This window comes from Macaca fascicularis, chromosome 3, assembly GCF_037993035.2.
Source record: "Macaca fascicularis isolate 582-1 chromosome 3, T2T-MFA8v1.1".
NCBI classification, from domain to species: Eukaryota; Metazoa; Chordata; class Mammalia; order Primates; family Cercopithecidae; genus Macaca; species Macaca fascicularis.
Window position 1 is genome coordinate 148179961 of NC_088377.1, and position 12418 is coordinate 148192378.

Here is a 12418-nt window from a genome sequence, read left to right on the forward strand (position 1 = left end):
CATTTTGAATAGACAATCAGAATAAATAAGAGATCCCTCCACTGTGATCTTCTTCTCTCTCTTTCCCTCTCTATCACACACACACACATACACACACACATACACACACACTCACACACACACTCACAGAGTTTCCCACAGACTATTGGTAGATACACTACCAAGGAACCTACCCAAGCAATGCCAAGGCAACAAATCTCCCCCAGCCAACTGTTGGGTTTTAGACAAAGCCAAGTCTTTCCTCTCAGGGCTGGAATGCCATGGACTGAGGACCATTCAGCTCAGACATTCTTAAGAAGGTCATCCCAGGCCAGGTGCGGTGGCTCACACCTGTAATCCCAGCACTTTGGGAGGCTGAGGCAGGTGGATCATTTGAGGTCAGGAGTTTGAGACCAGTCTGACCAACAAGGTGAAACCCCTTCTCTACTAAAAATACATAATTAGCCTGGTGTGATGGTGCATGCATGCCTGTAATCCCAGCTACTTGGGAGGCTAAGGCAGGAGAATCACTTGAACTCAGGAGGCAGAGGTTGGAGTGAGCCAAGATCACACCATTGCATTTGAGCCTGGGCAACAAGAGCAAAATTCCATCAGAAGAGAAAAAGAAGAAGAAAAAAAAAAGAGTAAGAGGAGGAGGAAGAAGAAGAGGAAGAGGAAGAGGGAGAAGGAGGAGGAGGGGAAGAGGAAGAGGAAGAGAAAGAGGAGGAGGAGGAGGAAGAAGAAGAGGAAGAAGAAGAAGAGGAAGAAGAAGAAAGAAGGAAGAAGAAGAAGAAGAAAGAAGGAAGAAGAAGAAGAAGAAGGAGAAGGAGAAGGAGAAGGAGAAGGAGAGAAGGCGGGGGATGGGGCAACCATCCCAAAGCAAAATTGAAGGAGGCAGTGTGTCCATCGGTCCACTCTCCATTCCTAGCATTTCTCTCTCCTTGTGTCCTCTCTCCTTCCAGGTCTCCAGGCCTCTTGTTCCCCTGCGGTCCTCAGTTCCAATTACCTGAGAAGCCTATCTCATGTTTGACTCCCACAGCAAAACACTCTAAAAACAAAAGTCTAAGAAAAGCTAAGCCTTCCCAGCCAAATGAATCAGCAGAAGAAACACTGGACAGAGGACCAGATGATGTAGATTCTCTTTCCAGCTATCCCACTCACTAGCTGAGCAACCCTGGGCAAACCCTTTGGCTCTCTGGACCATAGCAGTGAAAGGAGTGAGGTGGGCTGGGTTGTTTCTGGTGGTTGTACTGAGCCACACATCTCATGGTCTAGAAAGGCTACACCTTAATTGGAATAAAGGGCCCTCCAGCATCAGGGAGTCAGTGAGTGAGAGAGATATTTCAGGTGCAGTGGATGCAGCAGGTACCCCCTGGCAGCAGCTCCTCCTGCCATGCTCTTGAGAACACACTATGGAGCCCTCAGCCAACCGTCAAGCTCCACACTCAGAGGCTCCATAGCCCAATCTGCATTTGTTCCCCAGGTTTGCATAGTTACCCCAAACTAATTTGTCTTTTGACCAAATACTTCAGCAAAAAGCCATTGAATGTTTATCAAACCCTTAGGATATACAATTTTGACGAACCCCTTCTGGCTTATTTTGCTTTGTTTTAAATATTCAACTTGACAGCAAACTAGATTTTCAACAAAAATGTTTCTTACACCAAGATAATATACATGTCCAGAAGTTCTTTCACTATAGCCATCTGTATCCCCAGAGCATTGGATTCTACCCTATACATAATTAAAGAAGCAGGCATTCACCTGCCAGTGACAATGAAAAAGCAGCAGAAGGTCACAGAGTGACCCACCTAGTGTAGTAGCTGTGGATACAGAACATAAGAAAGAATCACCTACCAGCCTGCAAGTGCCATGGGGCAGGGGTTTTATCTGTAGAACAGATCCTGTACATACAGGCTGTCTTAGCCTTCTCAGAAAGTTATAACAAAATGCCATACATTGGGTGGCCTTAACAACAGACATTTATTTCCCACAGTTCTGGGAGTCTGAGATCAGAGCACCAGTATGGTCAGGCTCTGATGAGGGCTCTCTTCTTGGTTTGCAGATGGCTGCCTTCTCACTGTGTTCTTACACAGCAGAGAGTGAGACAGCAAGCAAATTCTCGTGACTCTTCTTTAAGGGCACTTTTCCCATGATGAGGGGCCTACCTTCATGACCTCATCCAAACCTAATTACTTCCCAAAGGCCCTGTCTCCAAATGCCATCACATTGGTGGTTAGGGCTATAACATGTAAATTTGGGGGCTATAGAATCCATTCCATAACAGAAGCCTTCAATAAAATTTTGTTGAATTTCTCAATAAAACCATAGGTGGATAAATGAACTGAGAAGAAGAAAGCAAGCAAAGTGTGACTGATGTAAATCTACCTGTTCTATGGAATTATAAGGAAAAACACATGCTTTTAGCCAAACCAGCCATCAGATAAACATTACAGGGAAAGTTCTATTAGTGGTGCTTTTTTCTCACGATTGCACAGGGCAGTCGATCCATCCTACAGCTGTGAAATGTGTGTAAGTGGATACCATGTGATGAGGGCAACAAGTTCTGGTACAAAGGAATGTAAAGGTCAATTTTCCATGTCTGTTAGAATGTGAACTTGCATTTAAAGACTCTTGGAGTCCCCCTCTTCTTGTGTCACCACCCCATTTACTCACACATACCTTGTTTTTATTTGAGTATTTTTTGGCTGTATGTCCATTATCCTGGGTTTTTTGTTTGTTTGTTTGTTCATGCTGTAGTTTATCTAAGTAAAACCTGGGAATTAGAACTTTATGAAGGTGTTTAGGAGGGAAAAGAGAATCAGAATGGACTCGGAACCTTGTCCACCTTGTCTCATAGTGGTCCACAGAGTAGATATCACAATAAATTGGAAGAAGTGTCTGCAATGGGAGCTGTAGAATTCCAATACAGAGGCTCCAGGATGGCAACTGTGGGAAGGAGGGCTTAAAGCTCTCTATGACTCCCCATGTTTAGATTTGTGAAGTCTACTTTTTATAGACTTTACAAGTAATTTGAGACGAATGTTATATTAAATAATCTTCTCTTTTACCTGCTTGTGGCAATTATAAGAGGAGACATACAGAATGACTTTATACCATACAGATTGCCATGAGATCCTCCACCAAACTAAACAATCTAATCACAGGAGCAAAGGAATTTGTGCTTTTGTTCATTCATTCACATTCATTTCCCCGACATTGAATGAACACCTATGCTGTACACCATGAGAAATGCGAAGGTGAACAAAACAAGGTTCCTAAATTGATTTTCTACATCTTGGGATTTCACAATCCTATAGGAGGTTCCTCCAGGGGCTGATTAATTTATTTCACTTCCTCTAAAAGTGTTTATAAAGATTAGTAGAGAAAATGAGATGAGACAGATGTGGTTTTAAATCCCAGCTCTGCCACTTCGATGTGTGATATTTGGCACATTTCTTAACCTATCTAAGCTTCAGTTTATTCATCTACTAAATATGAATGAATGCTATCTATCTCATAGGATCGTTGAGGTTTACTTAAAAAAAAAAAAAAAAAAAAAAAAACAAGCATAAAGAGCCTGGGATAGTACCAGGTGCACAGTAAGAATTAAATCAATGTTAATTTGTTTCTTCTATCATGCCATGTTTTCCTGATTATTTTGCTATCAGCTTGTGCTGAGTCTTGTACATCACTGCACTCCTCACAACACCTACAGCATCCTTTCACACATACCACTTTTAGTGAATTGGACCTCAATCTCCCATATAAGTTTGGCTCTAATAGACATTTTATGGACTGCAGCCTTTGTTCTTGGCTTCTAACACATGCCAATACAAAAATTTCAAGTAAGCAAACTGAGGCTTTATAAAGTCTTTTACATTACTACTAATAAAAGCTAACATTTATTGACTTGAGGCAAACGATGTTCCAGGCACTATTCTAAAGTGTTTTACATGTGTTACCTCATTGAATTCTCATAAGAGCTCTATGAGGTAGGTGCTATATTGTGCCTGTTTTTACAGCTGAGTAAACTGAGGAACAGAGAGGTTAAGTAGCTTGCTAAAAGATCTGCTGCCAGCAAGAAAGGGAGGAAGGAGTTTTAAACCAGGCAGCCTGTCCCCTGAGGCCAGCCTCTTAACCACTGCACCACACTACCTCTTGCTGAGAGATTCTGAGGTAGTGATGATAAATGGTATTGGGTTGCAGGTACAATAAGAGACATCAGAGTCTACAGCCAACTCATTTGGTCACAAAATGCTAGGAATTCATCAAAAGTGTATTTGATAGGTAGCTCTAAAAAATTATAACTCCATTTACAGACTGCTTCTGTTACACATAAAACTGAAGCAACACAACTAGTTCTTCTGTAAGATTTGGGAGCCAGTGTTCCAGGTTTGTCCGAACCCCATAAACACAATTTATTCATGCAACAACACTGAGCACTATGCACATGACCAGCAATGTTGTAATGATACAGAGACGAGAAAGACGAGTCCTGCCAATGAGGAATTCACAATCTAGGAGGGAAGAGGAGATAAATACATAAGAAAGTATAACAATAACAACATAAATACCCAGTGTGAAGTACTGTGGGCATGTAAGGGTAGAATAAATATCCTCCAAGATGCTTTACTTAATAAGGAAAAGGGAGAACTTCCTTTTAGAGTTCTAGAGGCATCCTTCAAGTGGGCTCTCATGAGCACATTTTTCATTCATTTCATAACAATTGAGAGTTGAGCCCTGCTGAGCCAGCACCTCCCAAGATAGAAGTCTCCTCTTCTCAGCTGACTTCAAGCAAACCTGAATATTCTGCACGTCTTCAAACCCTCCCTCTCTGCCATCCAACTCCTAGACCTCTCAATGTCTAGCTTTCTAGAATAAACAACATATAAGGTCAAATCAGACCGTTCTTTCCAGAGACAGAGTCTCCATTATGTTATAGACCATTTCAATGGAATCCTGTCCAAGCACTAGAAGAGGAACACTATGAACCCAAGTCTCACATGCTTGGTTTTATGACAATTTAAGTTTGCCGGGTTTGGGTTAACATAGTTAATGTTATTACCAATCTCAGAGCTGATTTTGTATAAAGGATGGAGAAGAAAACAACTAATACATAAAAGACTTTTTTTTTAAAAGCTCTGCTGTAAAATAGAGGAAAACATACGGGGAAAATGTCTTTTCATTTCATTTTAAGAGCAGAAGGAACAAAACTTCTTTGGCTTTGAAGAAGAAAGGAATAATAATAAAAAGCCAACTATTTGAAGGCCAGTTTTACAAGAGTCCATGTATCCACTTTGGAAAACTGTTTGGCATTATCTACCAAAGATGATCATTTGCTGTGACCCAGTGTCTCAGCAAATTCATTCCTAGATATATACTCCAAAAAAAATACATGCATATGTTCACCAAAAGACATATTTTAGAATATTCATCAAAGCTTTATTTATAATTGTTCCAAACTGGAATCTACCCAAATGCCCACCAAGACTTGAATAAATATATTGTGGAATATTCACACAGTGGAATTCTATACATCAATGAGAATAAATGTTCTACAATTATAGTACATAAAACAATATAAATGAATTTCACAAACATAATTTCAAGTGAAAGAAGCTAGACATATGAACAATAATTCCATTTATGTAAAGTTCAAAAATAAGCAAAAAATGTGCTGTAAGAAATCAAAACAATGGTTACCTTGGGCAACAAGGTGAGTAGGTAATGATTGATGGGGTATTAGGGAGGACTTCAGGGGTACTCAAAACTGTATTTTTTTAATCTGAGTGCTAGTTCCATGAGCCTATTGAATTTATTAAAATTCATCAAACTGTACATTTATATGTACTTTTTGTACATGTTTTTGCTTCAATAATTCCTTTACTTTGTAAGATTTAGAACCCTAAGTCACAGTCTTTTTTTTTTCTGTACTCTTTAAAGAATATGTACTTAAAAAATCCTTAAAAAGAGAAATATGTACACATTTTACAGTTAATTTTACTACTTGGAAGAATCTCAATTTAACTTTTCTCTGAATATTTTCAGAAGCTAAATAAGTCCAGTTTTGAGTCCAGTAGACTACTTATTCAAATTTTCTGAGCTAAACATAGTGTTTGGTGTTATTATGATTATTACCTTCCAATTGGGCGTTAGGTATGTTTATTATGTTACAGATCATGGTTTAGAATGACATTTACCAAGACACAAGAGAGTGATGACAGTGAGAAGTCATTAATTTTGTGAAATCTGCAGTTAGGCTCAATTTTTAGCTTCTTGTTCTTGTATGACTTTCATCTATAATTTTCCAGGAAATTATTTTGTGTCAACTTCAGATAACTGCAACTTTGGCTTGTTCACCAATTTAGAGGATGTTCCATTATTTTTTGTGCTATGAGAAGTTAGATCTAAATTACAGGCTTTATATCTGACATCCAAAAATGAGTGTGTCAATGCTTCAAATACAAGAATATTTTTCCTTTCAGTAATAATTTTCTGGTGTTTCAAGCACAGCTATTGTATTCACTTTGTTTCCATTAACACCTGAATTGTAAACTTTATACAAACTGATTCTAGGTTGGTTCTATGCACATAAATTAACATAGTTTATAAGCAACACTTACTGAGCCTACTCTAAGCAAATATGTAGTCCAAAACTTTTGTAAGTTCTCTTGGATCAATAGCTTTAAATCTATTACTGTTATAAATTCTCATATAGTTTAAAACACATAACAGCACATTCAAATGTCTTTTAGAGATATCATAAAAGAAGACCTGAATTTAAAAAAAAACTTCAACAATGAAAATTGTTATAAATCAACTTAATCTAATCTCCTACTGCATAGTCAGCAAGCTAAAAAAGTATGTAATTTCCTTACATCTTCAATTTTATTCATGCACAAATTCTCTTCTCTTAATTTATCTTACAGCTTTCCCAGACCACACAATATTCTTGGGATGCTGAGAAACCTGGAGAGCTAAATTCACAATGGACCACTCTCAGTATATATACCTATTCTCACTGTGCATACCTCTAATTAATAGCATTTATTTAGTACTTCCTATGTGTCTAGCATTACTACCCTTTGAAAGGGGTGGTTATTAAGCCTTATAATGTCCTGATACTTTCTTTCACTAATCACATTTGATAGTTGAGGAAGCTCAAGCACGAAGATTTTAAGTAACTTACCTACCATCTCAACACTTGCAGGTCACAAAGGTATGCATAATAATTCCACCCCATGCACTGTGACTCCACAACTATTACACTACGCTGCCTCCAACTAATAGGAACTCAGGTACAATGACAAATGTAGCCCAAACAGTACTATCTATGAATCCGGCCCTTGCTGTGCTGTTCACTAATACTCCACTTCTGCCTTCTAGACTCTAATGAAAATTCTAGCCCTGCCCTTATTCTGTGGAACAGCCCATACCACTGGTACTAAAACGGAGCACTCTTACTTCCTTTCATGCTATGAAAGAGCAAGAGCTCTAGACCTTTTGTCATCATCACAGGGGGACCTCTGGTCAGAATTTAGAGAATTCTGAATTTTTATGCATTTTTTTGTATGATATTTTATTGCTGGCAAACTGGTTAATAACTTGGGCTTGTAGCACCATCCTAGAAATTAGCTAGATAATTAAAGAATTGATGGAACACAGAGTCCTGAGATAGCACAAAAAACAAATCTCAAGATTTCTGGGAGTTTGAAGTTCACAAAAAAGTCAAAATTTATCAAAATGTAAATTAAGATGTTTTCTGAGTCACATGCAAATACAAAATACTATTTCAAAAATGTTCAAATCATTAGAAAAACTAGACACTATGTATTCTCTAAAATTTATTTACAATTAATAAGTTAAAAAGCAAAGTACAAGCAGATTATAAATCTCAACCATAAGTACATCAAACTGTCCAGGGAAACACTTTGAGTCCATTACAAACAATTGTTTTCTAAAGCACTTAAGACATAATAGTCTATCAAAAAATATTTTAAACACACCAATAAAGTAAATATTAGGCATATGCGTCCATTAAAAACCATTAGAGTCCTGTCGCAATCCTTAAAACAATGAAAAACTTTTGAGTTCAAAATTGCTCAGATATTTTGTATTCAAATATTTTTAAAATTTACTGAAGAGTTTTCTAAAAAATAGTACTATCATTTGCACACAGCAGATCAATAGGTGTCAGTCACCAGCTTAAGTTACACTTGTCAATATTCAAACTTGAATAAAATAAATACACATCACAACAACGACACTTTGCACTATCAACAATGAAGCTTGCCCTCAACAATTACGACATTACTGGTTTTAGTAACATAAAAATACATTGCTGGTTGACAGGAAGGATAAAAATGACATCAGGAATCTCAAAAAGTTATGTGAGGTGCCAGTCACCACATTTAGGCACTCGGGAATTAAAAATCAAATAAAAGCATAGCAAGGTGATGAATTTCCTCCTGGCTTCCCCCTCTACTTGTGCCATATAAGATAAAAGAGAAGGCAAGAGAATGAACGAAGATCATGAGATTTCTTTCAAAAACTATACACAAGCTAAGCTACAGACTTCACTTTAGAGGACAGTAAGTGGATGCCTCATCATAAAGGCCACTATGCCAAGTTTCTTTTCACATTCTGCGACAAAGTACCCATGAAATACTTTCACTTTCCTATTAGTATACCAGTCAACTACATTAGATGTTGCTTCACATTTTAAAAGTTGTAACATAGGTTTTAACCAAAGGAAAGGGCAAAAATAAAGATTTTTTACATCTTATTTCACAGACTAGAAATGGCATAATTTTTTAATAGCCCAAATGAATACCATTATTGAATTCAAGATGGATAATCAGATCCAAAATGGAATCAGATAGCCCAAGTAATCCAAAGAAGCATTTATGTGAGTTCAAGTATGCTAAAGTAACAAGGCATAGGAGAGAAAAATGTCAAGAATCTCCGTTAAAATAAATGAATGGTGTCATTGGTTATGTTTCACTTGTGTGCTGAGCAGTTATCCTCCCAGTTAAGCCACATTTCAAAATCCTCTGGAAAACTATCTAGATAAGCTATATGTTGAAACTGCATTCTAATATGGCCATTGGGTTTATCTTTAATTATTATAAAACTATATACAATAGTGAAGTTGTACAAATACATTTTTCCCAGGTGCTAGTTAGCTATAAAAGTTAACAATGTATTTTTAGGAAGAAAACCCTATGCATCTGAAATACAATTGGCAATGGAAGCTAATAACCAAAAGAATAGTCTAAGCTTCCTATCACAAATATAATTTAACACTCTCCATCTTCTAAGGAATTATTCATTTTTATTTACTCATGTGACAGTGTTTGTACAATGCATTATCATTGAGTAGTGAATAAAAGACTGAGGCTTACTAGAAAACTGGCATCAAGTTATATATGTGTGTGTATATATATATATAATTTTTTAAGAAAACAAGAACACTGAAATTAAAGTCACAACACTCCTATATGGACTACTAAACTTGAAATACTCATTTCAGAAAGCTATGCCATTTGAATTCTAGGAACACAAGAGTCAAAATTGCAACTCTCATTATTTTCCTAAGAAGCTGCCAAGCAGAGATAAGTTTTAGTATTAAACATTTCACATGTCAAGTTCCAGCCCAGTATGGATCGTTTCATGGCAGAATACTTAAATTTGAAATAATAGTGGTACAAAAACACTCCTTGACCCTTTAGGTATTGCAGTAAAAGCTGGCTGTGGCACTGCTGGCTAAAAAACTATTAAGTTTTCCTGCCACAAATGACCAAAGGCACTTGGATAATCAAGAATTTCACACTGGGCCATATGGTATAAACACTATAAAAGCATAAAGAAGGGTCAGTATTCTGTGTGGCTCGCCTGTTTGATTCCTGCGGTCTTCAGCTGTCAAAGACCTAGAACTGCAAACATATAATGAGTGGCAAGAAGGTTAAAAAAAAGTTGGGACAAAAAAGTCAACTAAAAGTCAACTAATTTTCATTATGTTTGTAAGACTGATGAGTATTAATCTAGACATTTCTTGTTATCCAACAACAAAAACAAAAAGGAAATAGATTTCGCCCAAAGTAACCTCAACCAGTTATTTGATACCAAGAAATGCCTCCACCCCTCTTGATCATTAATAGCTCTAAGAATTCTAATGGGTATTCTGTTTCATTTTAGTCATAATGTTTACACACATGCATCTCTCCTATGCAACTCGTATTTTAAAATACATTATCCTTGTAAAATACAAGTATTGTAAAATCCTTGTATTTTACAAGGATAATGTATTTTAAAATACTTTAATGCATAATATTCCTGGATTTGTATGTTAGACCAGGACAGGGGGCCAAATCATCTCTAGTCGGATTCCAGTGACTCCTGTAACCAAAACCAGTTCTTCACAATTTATTCATTTTTTTAATCACACGCCATATGGTTTCAATGCATTTTTTTATTCAATTCAAAAGAATTTAACAAGTTAACTTTTCCTAAACAAAAGTTTTCATGTGTATTCTACCATTTTTAGGAGCTCAGTAAATATAAACATTAAGTTTCAATATAAAACCTTTAAAAACACCTTGAAAATGTTTAAACAGTCGTATTTTGCATGTCTTTGTTTGTAATCACTGAGCCCATACAAATCCTCGCACTACTAACAGTCACAAGCTTGAACCTCTTAAAAAATATCCTCGATCAAAGCTTTGGAATCCAGTAAAAATTAGGAAACGAGTGGGCTTCAGAATACCCTGAGCACAAACTAGTGCAACACCACATGTTCGAACTTCTGTCCGAAAAGAGGGGTGGCAGTGAAACAGAAAAAGGGGGAGATAAAGAGCAAAGTAAATTCTGGCTTTATTACACAAGCACGAAACCAAATTCCTTTGGAAAAATAATGTCTTCGGAGGACTTCCAGACCAGTGAGGTAGAGTCCAACAGGGAGAAAACGGATCTGCCCCTAAGGTCCTGGAGACGTCTCAATCTGGGGTCAGGAAGAAAGGGACCTCCCCTGCGGATCCAGCTGTCCCCTCCCTCCGCAGGCCGGGTGCGGGAGGCAGCAGAGGGCACACCTGCCCCGGCGTCCAAGACGACGGCGCCGCGACCCGGGACAGGGACAACCATCCGGTGACTTCTTCGCGCGTAAAGTGCACTGGGGGCCGGGGTCCTGGCCGGATCTGTAAACACTCGACTGACACTTGTTCATTCCTCCGGGCGGAAGCTCTGTCCCACGGTCGGGGCCGGCAGGAGGCGCCCTGGAGGCCGCGCCTCACGCCCGGGGCACCGGGAAGCGGCGGAGCCTCACCATGGGTTCCAGGTTCACTCGCAAGACCTGGCGTGCCCTACGCCGCGCCGCCGCCAGGCTGCGCTCGCCCCACACGTCGCTGCCGACGCGGATGGTGGGGAAGGTGGTCAGCGTCGGGGTGGCCGCCCTCCAGATCTCCTCCAGGGTGCGGCCCCCGAAGCAGGGCCCGGGGACCACGGGCTTGGCCGGGCAGCTCTCCTCGGGGGGCGGCGGCGGCGGGGGTGGTGACCGGGGCTTCCTCCTGCGGGCAGCTGCCGCCCGGGCTCCGCGGCGCCTCCTCCTGGCCGCGGCGCGCGGAGCCGGCCGGCGCGCCTGGCCGCGGGCTGTGGGGGGACCCGGGGGATCGGGCACCAGGGCCCGGCAGGAGGAGTAGCCGTAGACGTCCTTGCTGCGCAGGATGTGCGGGGAGAACTGGTGCTTGAGGCTGCAGAGGAAGCTCCAGAGCTCCGCGTCCGAGCTCATGAACTCCGTGCTGCGGGGCATGAAGAGCTTGAAGGCGTCGCCGAGCGCCTTGGTGCTGTCAGCCAGCGACAGTTGCGACCGCGAGTACACCACCTTTTCCTCCCGCGCCTCCAACCCGGCCCCGTCTTCTGCCCTGAAGTCGCCGCCCCGGGCAGCCGCGGCCGGGGCGACCGGGGGCCGGCGCCGCCGCCTCTTCATGCTGCGCCGCATCGAAGGCCGCTCGGGGCCGCTCGCGCTCGCCGGGTCCCACTACTGCCGCCGCCGTCCCAGTCCGCGTCGGCTCCGCGGCGGCGGCCGCTGCTGGCGTCTCTCGCTACTTTTCTCGCCTCCGCCGCCGCCCCTCCCCCTCCGAGGGCGGAGGACGCGGGCGAATATCCTGCCGCCCGGTACAAGATGGCGGCCGGCGCCCACCCCTGGGCTTTGTCATTGGACGGCGCCTCGCCCCCCTGGTTTCTCTTTCTTCTCCTCTCTTGCCTCTTTTCGCCGGCTGCCTTTCTTTAAATGTGCCCGCCTCAGGCCCCTCCCACCGCAGCCCCGACTCCACCCATTGGGTGCTCTCAGAAGAGGGGCGGGGACTGATGGGGGAGAGGCCAGTTCCTGGAAGATGGTGCTGGGGTGGGTGATGGCCTTTGAACGTAAGTCAACGGTTGGGTT

At 41.1% G+C, this 12418-nt stretch overlaps 1 protein-coding gene across 1 annotated transcript; it reads right to left on the bottom strand.

Annotated features, from left to right (window-relative positions):
• Positions 1–5402: 5402 nt before the first annotated feature.
• On the bottom strand, positions 5403–12111 carry CCDC71L (coiled-coil domain containing 71 like). The gene has a single exon (XM_015447908.4). It carries the CDS (start codon positions 11972–11974, stop codon positions 11267–11269), a length of 708 nt encoding a protein of 235 aa, XP_015303394.1. The 5' UTR covers positions 11975–12111; the 3' UTR covers positions 5403–11266.
• Positions 12112–12418: the final 307 nt, after the last annotated feature.

Bases quoted from the DNA above. Each gene is read 5' to 3' on its own strand.
- CCDC71L (XM_015447908.4), bottom strand. From the start codon at position 11,974: ATGCGGCGCAGCATGAAGAGGCGGCGGCGCCGGCCCCCGGTCGCCCCG.